Source organism: Thermoascus crustaceus (genome assembly GCF_041956765.1).
Source record: "Thermoascus crustaceus strain CBS 181.67 unplaced genomic scaffold VTN00scaffold_5, whole genome shotgun sequence".
NCBI classification, from domain to species: domain Eukaryota; kingdom Fungi; phylum Ascomycota; class Eurotiomycetes; order Eurotiales; family Thermoascaceae; genus Thermoascus; species Thermoascus crustaceus.
Window position 1 is genome coordinate 2,171,219 of NW_027192531.1, and position 15,235 is coordinate 2,186,453.

Consider the following 15,235-nt stretch of genomic DNA (forward strand, 5'->3'; position numbering starts at 1 on the left):
GGCTTGCGCAAGCACAGAGGCCCCGCCACGCGGTACAAAAATAAGATTAATCAATGTTGTGTTCCTTAGAACACTTTCAGAGATTAAACTGAAAAGAACAGATACTACACTTGATCTAAGCCAAAAGGCAAAGAGAGCTGGAGAAGAAAAGAAGAAAAAGTCCAAAAGGACCGGGGGTCCAGCTGATATTTATGTCTGAGCCTAGATGGTCCGTGCGGGCTAGTGGCACTAGTGCCATTTAGCGAGGGTAGTTAAGCGAGGGCCCTGCGTCACCCGGGCGAAGTGAGTGGCACGTGATAGAACATTCGAGTGGCGTTGTCCCTCGGCACTGTGGCGCTGTGAGGAGCTACCTCTTGGGAAGAGAGCTTAGTCACGTGAGCAATATACACGTGATTCAAACCCGCGGAATCCTTACCCTACTAGCAGTAGCCCTAACCCTCACAATAAGCCCTAAGCCTATACCCAAAATGTTACAGCTGCACACGGCACACCGAGCCCTCCCGCTGAGCGAAAGTTGAAGCTCCACCCGCTCGAAAGATTTACTTTCCTCTCCAACCCACCGCGAAAAAAAAGGCGCAGGATAATCACCTCTTTGCGTCGCTGTCTTCAGTCACATCAAGACCTCTCATCCCGGTCAATCAGTCACAATGGCTCCCGCTACTGTACGTTGAATGAATGAATGCTTTGCTGTTCCCCCATGAGGTTCTTTTCCTCCCCCTTCTTTCTCTCTCTCTCTCTCGGCCCAAGTCAATCGACTCGCTGTCTGGAGAGAAAAGGGAGAGAGGGTGGGAAAAAGAACACTCAGGGATCTCTCGACATAATGGAGCAGTAGGCTAATTGAACCCTCTTTTGTCGCTATGAATAGGCTCGTTCCAAGAAGCCTCAGAAGGTCACGAAGAAGGTATGTCTTGTCTCTTCACTCTCAATCTCAATCTCACCGTCGCACAACCATCACTTTTCGCTCTCATTCGCAAAACAACAACAAAAAAACCAAAAAAACGAACCCCATTGACTAACTTGGATTACTCTACAGTTCGTGATCAACGCCTCGCAGCCCGCGAGCGACAAGATCTTCGACGTCTCCGCCTTCGAGAAGTTCCTGCACGACCGCATCAAGGTCGAGGGCCGCGTCGGCAACCTCGGCGAGAACGTCCTCATTTCCCAGTCCGGCGATGGCAAGATCGAGGTCGTCACCCATATCCCCTTCTCCGGCCGCTACCTGAAGTACCTGTACGTTCCCCTCTCCGACTTCCCCTTGGACTTGATGCCCTTCGGGAAAAACTTGAGAATGAGAGCTGATGGTTTTGTCACAGCACCAAGAAGTTCCTCAAGAAGCAACAGCTCCGTGACTGGCTGCGCGTCGTGTCCACCTCCAAGGGTGTCTACGAGCTCCGCTTCTACAACGTCGTCAACGACGAGGCCGAGGAGGAGGAGGACTAAATTGGTCCCTTCTCTGTCGTTCGATGACGTCGTCCAGCTTGACGTTTGCTCGCCGTCCAGTCATGATTCCATGAAACGAAATGAACAAACAAAAGACCTCCTGGGCGCGGGCAGCCAAGAGCGGGAAAAATGAGATCTTATATGGGTTCTGTTGCGATTTAACCGCCTGATACAGGTGGATATATCGCTTGTTCGGGAGGTGTTGGTGCAACTTTTCATCAAGGCTTATATGGTTGGGATATGTGGGATTGTGGGATAGATGGGAGCCTTTGTCGGCCTGAGATTGATGGTCCCTGGGTTTCAGTGTCTTGCGTTCTTTCTGTTCGAACTACTGCCTTGTGAAAGATGTATCGACATTCTCGGACAAAGTTACCTAGTCTATTCATGACGTTACGAATGGTAGACGTGAATTGAACCCTTGGTCTCGACCTAACTTTTCTTTCTCCCTCCGAAAAGAATTATTGAAAAAAGTATAAATATGATTACGTATGGTGTATTGCACTTTCTATATAGTTTGATCTGTGATCTAAGCAACGGGGGGTATCACATCATTACTATCCAAGGCAATAAATGCAAAAAAATAAAGCAGTAGTGCCTGCAGTGAAAAATCCCGTGCCCCACCTGTTCTACATATTCTCCAAGTCCAGGCTCTCTCTCTCTCTCTCTCTCTCTCTTACCTCATATGACATGCTCCGTCTAATCATTACGCGGCCATTATTAATGCTCGAGATCTGCATTGTCCTTCCTCTTCTGCCCGGCTCCAGGCCCAAGCACACCTCCGCTCCCAGCCGTCCACTTAGCTTCTTCACTACTGGCGCCTGGCGGCGGGATCAGCTTATCGCCCTTGATGGTCCATCCTTGCCGTTTCAGTTCCTTCCACGTCTCCGCAGCTTTCACTCGGACCAGATCGCCCGTAGCCCTAGCATCCTCTTTGGAATCGTGACCTTTGTCGCCACCCGTCTGGATGTCCCGGTCCAGATATCTCTTGGAGAGGACTTTGAGGCTGGTCCGGTTTGGGAGACCGCCTCTCGGGTGCGGGTAGAGGATGACCGTGTCGATGATGGTCGGGTGGATGATGCGGCAGGCGTTGAGGTCGTTGTCGATGGCATGTCCGATCAGCGGAGTATCAGGCTGGAGGAGGTTGAAGAGCAACTTCCGCGCTGCTGCGGGGGACTCGACGACCTGAAACGGGGGCTGTTCGACTTCGCCGTCCTCGGACGTGGTGCCCTTCGGAACTGGCGTACCATAGGGGATTGCGTTGACGTAGTGTTCAGGCAGGATGCCGGAGTAGCGGGAGTTGAGGTCTAGAATTTCGCCCATTGGCCTGACAAGGACATCGAGTAATTCCTTGCCTTCAGGCCAGCTGACTGCGGTCAGCCGGATGAGCTCAAGGCCCAGCGTGGTATATCCCATCTCGCAGTCAAAGCATACAGGCGGCTGGGGGCCTTTGCCAGGTTGGGAAGGTGTCTCTTCGAATTGAAGCACTGATGCCAGCCGTTTCACTTCTGAGATCTTGAAAACATGGTGCTCTGCCTTGGTACACCCGGCGGAAGTTCCCATGGTTTCATTACAGCAAGGGTAGTATGCTTCTCTCCCGCCGGTGATATGGTCTGTTGGCTTCTTCGGAGGATATATCGGTTTTCCTGGATGATAGGTACATTCACCACCGGTTGTTAAGACACCATCCTCCCGGCGACCTGGAAAGACCTGGAAACGGCCACCACACCGGTCACATCTCTCCCAGCCCTTGGCATCCTCGACACCCTTCTTTGCAGAATTGATCTCCTCCTGTGTGGGTGCTTTGGTGACATAGCCGAATTTCTCCCGTCCCGTCAAGGGAGTAATGAGCTTCGACGCTAGCGCAATCTCTTCCTTTGCATTGAGACCCGTCGAGAGTGGCTCGGGCTTCTTGGGTTGTTGGCTTGGTTCGATTTTATAATATCGCGCATTGAGGTGCGCCAAGACCTCCTTCTCCCAGTCTTCCTTACTCATCTTTTGGAGCTTCACTATCCGGAGCTTGATGACATTCGCATAGATAGCTGCATTATCCTTTGCTGCCTTTTCCTCCTCATCCAGAGCCATCGTGACCAGCTCATCCCGAGACAGGACCAAAGACCTTTTGGAGCTGTCCTTGTCTTTGGCCATCTGATCGTTCAGAGCGGACATTGCTGCATGTAGTTTGGTTAGTATTGATGATCGGACTGCATGAGATGCTGGTGCTTTGGTGATCATCCGGGGATTCAACGCCTCTTTCGGCGCTTGTCGCGGCGGAAGACTCCCAGTGGGCCGTCCGGAAGCATTAGAGGCATCCCTTCTTGGGATATTTTCTCCAGATTCTGGCCCCGTGCGTTTCGGAGGCGGAGAGACCCGTTTAACCGTCGATTGAAGGCTCCTCACATCGCGACTCGGGGTTTGCTGTGAGCTCCGACCTGCAGCATGGGATGCTGCGTCCTCCAATGCCTGCTCTCGTTTGCCCTCATTGCTACTGCTGGCTGAAGCTGAAGTTTTTCTCTTTCCCGTTTCGTTTTCGTCGACTGCCTCTACCTTCCTTCTCTTTGGAGCGGGTGGGCCTTTCAGGGACGCATCTTCACCCGTCACACGTGGCGTATTCGTAAAAGCGGCCTCATCAGTCGACAAAGCACGGGCTTCTTGGTGAGAGAAGATGCAGGTCAAGAGAGAGCAGCGATCCCCTTGAGGACAAGGTACATCCTTAAACAGGCCAAGTGGGGTAAACATGGTTCAATCAACACGAAAAATAATACGGTAGTGAGAGGGTGGTGAGGGGCAAACAATTGAATAATGGAAATAAGATTAGACACAGGTACCGCACTAAGCGCGGCCACAAGAGCAGGAGGGGCTCGCTGTTTTAGTCTCCGTGCGCCTCAGACGTAGCCGACGCCTTTCGTCTGCGTTGTCTATCCCAGACACGGTAGTGGGAATCCACTGTAGGAGGCAATCCAGAGTTTGGCTGCCCAACCAGGCCCGGCAGCGAAGATGGGATCGAAGCCCACACGAACTTGCGGCTCCACAGGCGTCCACGCAAATTTGCCTGCTACCCGCACCAGTGGTCCCGCTCCGTTCTGCCAATCGTTCTTATCTCCCAGGCGGCTTTTGGGCAGATAAGGCCGGCACGTAAGGAAATATTGGAGTTTCGTGCAGCGAGCCAAAAAAGCTCGCTTCACCGGGAAAACGCGCACAAGACACTGTGCCTGTCTGGGAAAAGTAGGGTAAGAGGTCACGGATCCACGGCTCGAGGGAAAACAAGATATAAGGGACGTGAAGACACCCTTCCAAAGGGACTTTCTTTTTCCTCACAGATGATTCCCTGAGCGTATTGAGCCCTTTGCCCACCTGAGTCGACCGAGATCCCCAGAACTTCCCTGGTTTTTGGTTGGCTCCGAAAGAGAGGACGGTCACTTATCGGTCGCTCTTGTCGGCACTGAGCAGACCCCAGATCAGACGGCAGTCGTAGCTGAGCCCTGAAGGACCCTCTGGAAAAGCCCGAAGCGCCCTTAGAGATATCCCAGGACCGGCTTTGATACCCAGACGAAGAGAGGATTCCCTAGACAACAGACAAGAGAAGAGAAAGCGTCCGTGGACGAGAAAAGACCACGGCAGCAGTGCAAACAAAGCAAAATCAGATAAGATCACCGTGCATATCGGGCACGGGCACGCGACCATCCGAGCCTGCTTAGGCAGCCAGAAAAGAAAAGGAGAGAAATAAGAAACACCACCGCCCACCACGGCGTCCCTCGGCCCTATCTCCCTGTCGAGTTTCGACAGGAAATCCCTCTTCTTCAAGGTCATGGAGGTAGACGTAGTCTCTCCAGACAAACAGCCCCAGGCTGATCACCTCTGCGTGCTCGTCCATGGGTGAGTGTTTCCCTTAGCCCGCCACCATGACGTCGCGGGCTAACCTACGGCTCTACTCGGCAGTCTGTGGGGTAACCCGCACCACCTCGACTATGTGGCCTCCGCCCTCCGCGAACGATACAGCGAGGACCGTCTAATTATTCTCGCCGCAAAACGCAATGCTGGAAGTTTCACCTACGATGGGATCGAGCTCGGTGGCGAGCGCGTCGCGTACGAGATCGAAGAGACCCTGGAGAAGCTGGCCGCGCGCGGGTACAACATTAAGAAGCTGAGCATGGTCGGATACTCCCTGGGAGGCGTCGTCGCCAGGTACGCCCTGGGTCTGCTCGACTCGCGCGGATGGCTGGACAAGCTCGAGCCCGTCAACTTCACGACCTTCGTGTCGCCGCACGTCGGCGTGCGCACGCCGCTGAAGGGCATCCACAACCACATGTGGAACGTCCTGGGTGCGCGGACGGTCTCCATGTCGGGACGCCAGCTGTTCATGATCGACTCCTTCCGCGACACGGGCAAGCCCCTGCTCAGCGTTCTGGCGGACCCGGACAGCATCTTCATGCGGGCGCTGGCCAAGTTCAAGCATCGATGCGTCTACTCGAACATCGCCAACGACCGCGCGACCGCATACTACACCACCGCAATCTCGAAGACCGAGCCTTATGCCCGGAACCCAGAGAGCTTCAATTTCAATTACATCAAGGGATATGAGCCGGTCGTCATCGACCCTGACATGCACCTCCTTCCGTCGGAGGAAGAAGCGGAGAAGGAGAAGAACAAGGAGCTCTCGTCAGTTTTCAAACACACTGGCCAGTGCGTCAGGATCCTCACCAAACTGCCCTTCTGGATCTTCATTTGGATCTTCCTTGCCCTCGGTTCCATCCTGTTCCTCGTGAACTCCGTGGTCCAGACCCTCCGCAGCCAGCAGCGCATCCGGCTTCACGAGACAGGGAAGACGGGCGTGGTCTTTGGCGGGTACAGGGTGCCTCTGATCGTGCAGGATGTCCGGAACGCCGTAGAGGAGGTTTTTGAGAACGTCAATGCCGCTCAGGAACCCGAGTACCTGTCTGATGACTCTAACGGGGAAACTGCAGGGAAAGGCCAGCTGCGGAAGCGACACACGTCTTCGTCTCCCAGCCAGAAAACAATGTCCCCAGCGGATGGGAGCACTCCACTATTAGAGGACAGTAGCATGGACGAGGCGGAAGAAGAAACCAACTCTATCTCCGCCTCTTCTCGTCAGACTTCCAAAGAGGATTCCCCGCTTGCTCTCACCCCGGCCCAGTTCGCCATCATTGACTCACTCAACGCGATCGGATTCCGCAAATACCCGGTCTTCATCCACAATGACCGGCACAGCCATGCAGCCATCATCGTGCGAATGCCCAAGAAGACCTTCGAGGAGGGCAAGCTCGTGGTCAAGCATTGGCTCGACAACGAATTCAAGATTTGATCCCGTCCAGTTGCCAACGATCGCGATCTATCATGCACTGTACAGTCGCGTGTAGAGATTGTGGGGGTGGAGAAAGAGAATGAAAGAAAGGAATGCGAGTGAAAGTGTGGAGAAGAAGCTGCGGGGAAGACGGTGGAGCAAGCATGCTTGCATGGCTTCCCGATCCCCGCGAATTCATCGAGGCGAGGAGAATCAACACGAACACCCCATCTGTTCGTGACATTATCCGTCCATGCTAACCAGCGCCGCGAGTATGATCCCGACTCTATCCAAAATGATTGTTATGACTCTAACGATAACGACAAAACACAAGCGGACGTCACCGACACGATCCACTGTATGCGCGCTCGTCGCGAAGAAACCACTGGGTCGTTTTCAACAAATCGTTGCCCGCCATCATCTATTACCACAGTCCCGAAAAAGATATCTATCCTCGGTAGAGTGCTTCCTCTCCACGCACTGTACATACGAGTCTGGATGACACTTGGTTGGCGCATCCGGCCGTACATACTGTGCTAACCTTAGAATCCTTGGATCCCGTTCGGCTTTCCCGTTTTGTCATTCCGCCTAGGTTTGCAGGTGCAGGTGACACCCGTGCCCAGACTCCGGCTCCGGACCGTCTGATATCGATGGATGTTCTGACGGTACCTAGCCCTCACGAGGGCCTGTGGGTCGGGTTCGGGTGTCATGCGTATCTGGGGAAGAAGACGATCGCCGTTGTCCACGACACTACTACCTCCACACTAGTGTGCCAGGTACGGAACATTACGGACAGGCGCGTTGCATCATTGCATGCATGATGGGTACCCACCAACGTGGAGTGGAGTCAAGTCGAAGAGCGTGGGGAGGAGAGATCAATCAAGTCGGGACAGAACCTCAAGAGCAGAAGAGGTGGGGGAAAAAGTCCATGGATGGATACGGATACTCCGGTACGTACTATAGCACCCATGTAACCTACTGTACATGCTGTACCTAGGTATACATATCAGGACTCTAAGCTCACAGAGCAAAAATGTGTTTGACATGATCTGTTGTTTTAGCCAGTTTGTCCAGTGAGTTCATTTGCGATTTTGTTTGTTCATTCGTCCTGTTTATTTGTCGATTGATTGAAGAAGTTGATGAAGCCAGCAAGCCAGTCAGTTAGCGTCTATGTTTTTTGCTATGTACGTAAGTTACGGAGTCATGACATAGATATACGGGTACATAGATGTAAAATGGCTACATTGCATACAGTACATGCCCTCCTTAAGATGATATTTTCCTTGCGTATGTCTCGATCTGTACCCGTATCATAGGTAAAACACCCATCCATGCATGGATCCGGATAGTAATATAGACCCAGCAGGTGGAAGCTAAAGACATCCCGTATCCATCCATCTATCTCTCTCTATTCCGCATCTTTCAATTTTCCTAATCATCTTGATCATCCTGATTGGGCTTAAGCCAGCTTCCACCAAGGTCAAGCCAAGGCATGCATCGCAGAAGAGAGAGAGAGAGAGAGAGAGGGAGAGATACACCTCAAAAAAAGGAAACAGACAAAAAAATGTCATTCCAATTTTAAATTTTAACTATTCTTTCTAAAGCTGAATGGATCTTTTCTCTCATCATCGTGTCCCATTTCATTTCATAGGAAACCAACCGTCTATCACCAGAATTGAAGAGCCGAGCCGTAAGGGAATCAAAACAAGCCTGTAAGATGGAAATTAGGTAAACACCATCCCAACATACAGTTTTCACCCGGACAAGAGGTGGTTCGAATAGAAACGACGCCAGATATAGACATGGGAAAATAGCCAAGACAACATGACAGAAGACTCCATCAGCAGAAGCATCGTCAAACCGTCTGCGCTGGCGTGAAGACACGAAGAACATGGATATCATCGCTCGAACAGACCACAATGAAAAAAAGAAAAAGATAAATACAAAATTGGGAATCATATCATATGTCATTGATTGGTCCAGACGAAAAGGAAAGTCTTTTGGTGAACTAATTAATATGTATGGAGGAAAACGAGTTGAGTCGAATTACTCCTCGACGATGGCCGTCTCCGTCACCCTGGGCTCAACGTCTCCGACGGTTGACTCCTTGACGGCCTTTGTGAACTCGCGTTGCATTCCAAACTTGACCGCTTCCAGGACGTTCTCGCAAGTCTTCTGTGGTGGGAAGCGAGGGATGGTGCCTTCCTGGTAGACTCCAGTCTTGACCAGGATCGAGAACCACTGGGCGTCGCTCAACTCGGACTTGTTGAATTCGTTGGTGCCGCGAATGTCCGATTCAGGCGTGTCTCCCACGAAGTAGACGGTCTCCGGAGGTTTATCAATACCGTAGTTCTCCTTGCGCCACTGGCGCAGTAGTCTGGTTGCGAATTCAAAGGTACCCAGTTGTGGCTTGCCAAAGGCGACCGTCTTCAGTTCTTTTCCTGTAACCGCCTTGAAGAGAGCTTCCAGGGACGCCCGCAGAGCACCCATGCCTAGGCGGGAATGCGGGTGAGCTGTGGACCAGACGAGGTCGTTATGGGAGAAGAAGACTGGAGGCCCCTCCTCGAAGGTTTCGGAGCGAGTGCCCAGACGGCCACCTTTCGACATAAGGACGTCCAGGATGATCTGTTGGTCACCAGCCCAATCCCTACTATCAGCGAAGACGAAGACGGCTTCGATGACAGTGTTGTTGAGATCACGATCGCGCGAATTGCTATACTCCTCCTCCGTCAATTTCCGGAAAGGGGTTGTTTCCTTGTTGGCCTTGATGATGTCTCCGGGAGTGACAACGTCTTTGAAACCGTAGTTCTCGGCCACAATTCTGCACTTTTCACCCTCACCACCCACAACGAGGACGGTGTTGTACCTCTGAGCCATCTCCCGCATTGGAGTGTGGCCGCAAATGAATTGCCCAGGCGAAACTTCCATCTCGAGCTGTCGACTGAGGTCAAGACATCGCTCCTCCTCCGTCTTTCCTCCGCCATTGGTCACAAAAATGTATGGCCTGGAGGTCAGCAGTTAGTACAGGTCCAACGGAGCAAGATCCAGTCAACCTCATGGAGAAGAGCAAACGGTGAGCAAATGGATTGAGGAAGCCTTACACTTTGATACCGAATTGGTTCTCACCGTTCAGGACCTTCATGGCCTCAACAGCAGCAGGGATGGGCTTGCCGCCCCTGATAAGAACCCCGTCGATATCAAAAGCGAATGCGTAACGGTCGGTGGTCTTGATGGCGGGCCTAGAGACGGGCGAGGCAGAGCGCGGAGACACCTCTTCTGACGAGACTTCCTCGTCGAGGTGAATCTTGGCCATCTCAATGGACTTTGCCGTATCGTGCGCATCGCTCGTCGCCATCAGGTGCTTTGGCGGCACGACCACGCTGGGACCGCTGTAGAGATCCGCCCTGCTGGCATCGAGGCTCGAAAGCCTGCGGACCTTCCGCCCGACGTCCTCTGTAGCTGCCATGGTGTCTGCACCCACGGTAGCCGATCAATCAATCAGTCACTGTATTGCTCGTCGCGTACGCGACGGAAAGCGGTGGTAGTAATCGAAGCAACTGCGTCTTCCGGACAATTTCCTGGAAGCTGATCGGTCGGAGATAGGTAGAATCCAAACAGTTACAGCATTGCCCCGAGATGAAAGGGGACAACGTCAGAAGGTCTGGGGCTGGTGGCGAGAGGAACGGCGGGAGCCCAAGACATATATAGGAGCAGCGGCCGGAGGACCCTGGAACCCGCGCCGGAAGTGATGCAAAAGCACGGTATCCGCGGTTCAGCATCTCCAGCGGGCAAACTATACAGAGCGTTGCAGCAAACAAGCTTGACCTCTGACGCTGCCCGCTGAGTCGCTGACCCTCTTGCTCCCAGTGTGGTCTCCACCCGTGGTCCAGGTGCGTTTTCTCTCCCACCCATCAGCGCCGCCCGTCGCATGTGGAGTGGAGCCGCCTGCGGACTGGGGACGCGCAGCTGCGTTAAGGCGGCCTGGATGTCGCATCCTGCAGTAACCGCCTTTCTGGCCGCGCTGGGCCTTGCAGATTAGCGACAGCGTCGAGAGACCACGGCGGAGACGATTGGTCGAGGGAGCTGGTCCTGCTGGAGGAGAGGCAGCTTGCCCGTCAGTCAGGGTGGAACTGGGTGAGGGAGTGAAAAAGTTGAAAATGGCGATTGTGGATAAGAGGCGAGAGGTAGAGCTCTGAGCCTCTTGAGGGAGGACAAGGCAACACGCCCAGGGACGGAAGCATCACGGGCCTTCCAAGCTGCTGTGTGGCAAACAGCCATCGAGACGGACCTGCGCTGTTCCTGGAGTCGCGGGGTCAACGTCTTGTTCTGCGCTGACTCTCCTCTGACCTCACCGGGCGCGCTCTTTCTTCGAACGTTCTCGTCCACTCGTACTGCCACGACAACTTCCACTATCCACACCGTCCAACCTACTCCTGAAATCGACTCACGTCCGAAGAGGGTGGACCGGCCGTGTCTCGGTCCGACCGTCGCAACGCAGTCACGCCCGGTCGTGATGTCAGGGCTGTGGCTGCGCCCGCGGGCCTGGCCAAGCCCTAGCCCTACCGCACACGCCCGCCCGCGGCGCCCTCCGCCGGGGTCCCGCGTAGCCACAACCCGCCGCGTTTCTCATCCACATGGTGGATGGTATCTCTATCTCCTACCATTTTGATCATCGCTTCCCGCTTCGCTACCACGCAACAGTGCAGTAAAACACCTTCCTCACCTGAGAACCGGATTTTTAAGCCTCGTTTAACCCCCACAGGCACACAGACAGATTCTCCAACCGTATGAGTTATGACTCGACCATAGCCATGCACCGAAACCAGGGCATGCAGACACCAGCGTGGGCGGCATGTACCTAGGCAGAGCAACACAGCGCCATCGACGTAGGAGCCTCATTGTCTTCCCTCGACCCTCCACTCAGAAGGAGCCATCTGCCGCTGCTCCTCATGGTTTCACTTTCTTCCCTGCGCCTGTTTTTCTGGACCTCTCACTTGATCTCGATATCTCTCGGGTTTCCGATGTCGATCCCTCGCTCCAGCCCAGGGTCTGTGCTATATGGCTTATTTAACGCCAACCATGTTTGGCGACCGGCCTCTCACCGTGTTTCTGGCCGGGGAAGAAACCCACTCGGCTGCAGACAGCGTGCAGACCGGTAGTTGCTGTACTGTGTACGGACTTCAGTAGTGCAGGGTTCGGAGAGAACCGTCAATTCTTGCGTTTGGGCCCTGGTTCACGTGCCGATAGTGACAAATCGAAGCGCTGCATATACGTAAATCCTCTGGTGCATCCGCCCGTCATATTCGCACCCGTTGCCTCGGGCTCGTCCAGCGCACATCCCCCGGACCCAGCAACCGGTGGTCAGCCTCCTCGCCTCAAAGAGGTTGTGATGGTCTGTATCCATGTGCACCGCTCGCCTAGGCATCCGCGAAGATCTTATCAGCAAGTCGTTCCGCACAAGCCAATCGATAACCCGGTTCCTGTTACCAAGTTTAAGACGGTCACGTCACACAGAGCAGATATTCCCAGATAACCAGTACCTTTTGCTTTGTACCTTTGAGACCGACAATTCTTATCCCACCACCACATTCCTGACTCGTGAGTCAGTGGTCACGGGCAGCGGCATGTGGCCGGATGATAATGACGCAGGGTGTAAAAAGCCGCATACCTACCTACGGAGCAAGAAAATCTACAACCCGCACTTCTTCGACTGCCCGTCCTGTTCTAGTAGGTGAGCGGCGCCGCCTAGAGCTCACATGATCGGGGTGCAGGGCAGGAGAGTGGGTGAGCAACCATCGGGCAATGTAGGTTATTAATGCTCTGGTCTACTGCTAGAGTAAACGCTTAGAGGTGAGATGTCACGCAGCTGAAGTCCTATGCAAACGATCAACTTTGTCAGAAGAGATCCTCAACATTCCCTTCTCCCAATTAGAGCATGAATTAGTACTCAGATGTGAGAGGTTCGGAGCTGTTGAAGTCTTAGATAATTAATCATCCTCAAGGCTCTAGTCTCCCCATTGCGTAATGTGTTAAAAATATCAGCGAGAAAGGCTTTTTTTTTTGTTTTGCCGTTCTTCAAAAAAGATTAGACACTTGGAAGGATGTCGACGTTGTTTATTTATTTAGGAAGGCAGCAGCTTTTGCGAATGCCGCGAGTGTCTGCACAGGTCAACGCTGGCTCAGGTCTGCTATCTATTATTTGTGTTAGATATCATTTAATGGATTATTATATGGTTCATTCATAAGTTAACGTGCCACATTTCCCTCGAACCGAGGTCCGACTTGATGACCTAATGAGATTACATATTCTATTCCATTGGAGATTTACTTACATTCCAGAGGTAGTAGGGAACAATAAAAAAAAGGCGAATTTGAACAGAACGGAAGAGGAAGGAAAAAATGACGCGCAACTTTCAGTGCCGAAAACTGACGGTCTACACCATTTACCTACGGAGAACCATTGACGGCTTCTTCCACAAGGAATCTCATACCATTCAATCTCCTTAAGGAACAGATTACGGAGTGTCATTCGAGGTACTTATCCAGACAAAGGAATTTTTACGAAACCCTAGGTACATAGTAACTTAGCAGGCCACATTGGCTGAGTCATCACAAGCCAGGCCAGGCAACTGCGAGAATACGAGGACCAAGAAGTACACGGTCAAGTCAGGTATGTACATACACAGCCTCCCGCTAGTGGGGGATTCACCTATTCATTAGTGTAGTACTTATCTGTGTGTTAATTGTTTTTACCCCTTTCCACATTCTAATACTCAACTCAACACTACCTAATGCCTCGAACCACCACCCCAAAATGCAGCCATCCATCTCTCCATTTCACACCGTCCCCCCCTCACGCCGTTGAAGTAGGATATCAAAGACCAACCAAGCAACAGCGTTTCGCAGCTGCTAGACGACCAAGAGCCAAGAAGAGGAAACATGCACTCCACACTGATACTGCTGAGAGTGGGAGAGGAAGAAGAAGACCCCAAGACATTTCCGGCTCCATTACTCCTCCCCGGAGATGACCTCTCTCTGGATCCTGACTGTTCGCCTCAGATCTTCCAAGAATGGCTTGAAGAAGAAAAGGACTGGAACGAGGTGACCGCGGAAAGAAATGTCATCTATGTGGTTCCTCCGCCGGAAGTCGATCGCGATGTAGATTTTATGCGGATATGGGAAAGGTCACAGCAACAACAAGGCTGATGATAATAATAATAGTGCTCGGACAAAGATACCTCGTACGCAAGACATCATGGACTATCTCGCTACACTCTATCATGGTTTACCCGTGAAACTCCTGCCCTCCTCAGATGTGCGCTTTATACCCTGGGAGAATAATAGCAGAAGAAAAGTTTCAAAGGGAGCAGCCAGATCCAAACCACAACCACGAAGACCGCGGTATATCGGCCTTAGGCATCCCCTCAAGGGGGGAATGTGCAGGAATCCGGACACGCGCTGCTCCAGACGGGCTGTTTCCCCACCAGCTCAATCTCGACGATCTTCTAGACGCAGCAATCAGTATGCTCCCCGAGGATGCATATGCGCTCTTGTTCCTGGTCAACTATGACCTCTTTGAGGATGACGATAATACGTTCGTCTGCGGTCGCGCGTATGGAGGGAGCCGTGTCGCGGTCGTGTCGAGTGCGAGATATAGCCCGGATCTGGACGGTATTCAATCCGTTGAACGTCAACATGTCTGGCCAGCATCGCACTGCGAGAACTATATGTCGGCCTGCTGCAAGTCATCACAGGGTGGTACGATGCAGAAGCAGAGAAAATACAAGGACGCGGAGGAGAGCAAAAATGGTCAGCCTGTGCAAAACGCACCTCTCGCACTCTTGAAAGCCGCATTATCTGCTTCCTATACCCTTCCAGATGTGGATTCGTCCCCTCCTTCATTGCTCTCAGCTCTATGGCTGGGCCGGGTCTGTCGTACTGCAAGCCACGAGTTGGGCCACTGCTTTGGCATCGAGCACTGTGTGTACTACGCCTGCGTCATGCAGGGTAGCGCATCTCTCTCCGAGGATGCCAGACAGCCTCCGTATCTATGTCCTGTTGATTTGGCAAAGATCCTTTGCGCCACTGGAATGACTGCAAGCCAGCGATACCTTGCCCTTCTCGCTCACTGCGAAAGACCTTATAACAAGGGAACCCATTTTTTCTCAACATTTGCGGCATGGATTCATTCTAGGCTGAAGGAGATGGGAGATGGGGGAATACCCCAATTGAGACTGGAGTTTTCCAAACCGGGTTTTACATGCTATGGGCAGAGCGTGATGTTGCATACATAAGAATTCAGCACATAGGAAATGAGTCGGACTATTTATGACATTGACAGTAAGATATAGACAAATAGCATCAAGACCAGAGTTCTTCTTCTATAGTATATCGTTGGTAGGTAGATGGATAAACATGGAGGTTTGGGCATAAATCATATGTATCTGCCAAAGAAAGGAGTCTCGATGTCTAGTGAAGATATATTGTGACAAAGGT

The 15,235-nt window shown here is 52.5% G+C and overlaps 8 protein-coding genes across 8 annotated transcripts; 5 read left to right on the forward strand and 3 right to left on the reverse strand.

Annotated features, from left to right (window-relative positions):
- Positions 1–647: 647 nt before the first annotated feature.
- On the forward strand, positions 648–1,440 carry VTN00DRAFT_8276 (60S ribosomal protein eL22; the record flags this gene model as incomplete). Its single annotated transcript, XM_069435112.1, has 4 exons — positions 648–662; positions 866–901; positions 1,034–1,230; positions 1,314–1,440. 4 exons carry the CDS (start codon positions 648–650, stop codon positions 1,438–1,440), a joined length of 375 nt encoding a protein of 124 aa, XP_069286542.1.
- A 717-nt stretch (positions 1,441–2,157) lies between these two features.
- Positions 2,158–4,176, reverse strand: VTN00DRAFT_8277 (uncharacterized protein; the record flags this gene model as incomplete). The annotated part of the gene is made up of 1 exon (XM_069435113.1): positions 2,158–4,176. The coding sequence occupies one exon, from the start codon at positions 4,174–4,176 to the stop codon at positions 2,158–2,160; it is 2,019 nt and encodes a 672-aa protein (XP_069286543.1).
- Positions 4,177–5,245: 1,069 nt separating this feature from the next.
- Positions 5,246–6,760, forward strand: VTN00DRAFT_8278 (uncharacterized protein; the record flags this gene model as incomplete). Its single annotated transcript, XM_069435114.1, has 2 exons — positions 5,246–5,313; positions 5,377–6,760. The coding sequence occupies 2 exons, from the start codon at positions 5,246–5,248 to the stop codon at positions 6,758–6,760; spliced, it is 1,452 nt and encodes a 483-aa protein (XP_069286544.1).
- A 2,025-nt stretch (positions 6,761–8,785) lies between these two features.
- Positions 8,786–10,205, reverse strand: VTN00DRAFT_8279 (uncharacterized protein; the record flags this gene model as incomplete). The annotated part of the gene is made up of 2 exons (XM_069435115.1): positions 8,786–9,743; positions 9,841–10,205. 2 exons carry the CDS (start codon positions 10,203–10,205, stop codon positions 8,786–8,788), a joined length of 1,323 nt encoding a protein of 440 aa, XP_069286545.1.
- A 327-nt stretch (positions 10,206–10,532) lies between these two features.
- Positions 10,533–11,375, reverse strand: VTN00DRAFT_8280 (uncharacterized protein; the record flags this gene model as incomplete). Its single annotated transcript, XM_069435117.1, has 2 exons — positions 10,533–10,846; positions 11,303–11,375. The coding sequence occupies 2 exons, from the start codon at positions 11,373–11,375 to the stop codon at positions 10,533–10,535; spliced, it is 387 nt and encodes a 128-aa protein (XP_069286546.1).
- A 443-nt stretch (positions 11,376–11,818) lies between these two features.
- On the forward strand, positions 11,819–12,272 carry VTN00DRAFT_8281 (uncharacterized protein; the record flags this gene model as incomplete). Its single annotated transcript, XM_069435118.1, has 2 exons — positions 11,819–11,910; positions 11,987–12,272. The coding sequence occupies 2 exons, from the start codon at positions 11,819–11,821 to the stop codon at positions 12,270–12,272; spliced, it is 378 nt and encodes a 125-aa protein (XP_069286547.1).
- Positions 12,273–13,678: 1,406 nt separating this feature from the next.
- On the forward strand, positions 13,679–13,945 carry VTN00DRAFT_8282 (uncharacterized protein; the record flags this gene model as incomplete). The annotated part of the gene is made up of 1 exon (XM_069435119.1): positions 13,679–13,945. One exon carries the CDS (start codon positions 13,679–13,681, stop codon positions 13,943–13,945), a length of 267 nt encoding a protein of 88 aa, XP_069286548.1.
- A 317-nt stretch (positions 13,946–14,262) lies between these two features.
- VTN00DRAFT_8283 (uncharacterized protein) lies at positions 14,263–15,033 on the forward strand (the record flags this gene model as incomplete). Its single annotated transcript, XM_069435120.1, has 1 exon — positions 14,263–15,033. The coding sequence occupies one exon, from the start codon at positions 14,263–14,265 to the stop codon at positions 15,031–15,033; it is 771 nt and encodes a 256-aa protein (XP_069286549.1).
- Positions 15,034–15,235: the final 202 nt, after the last annotated feature.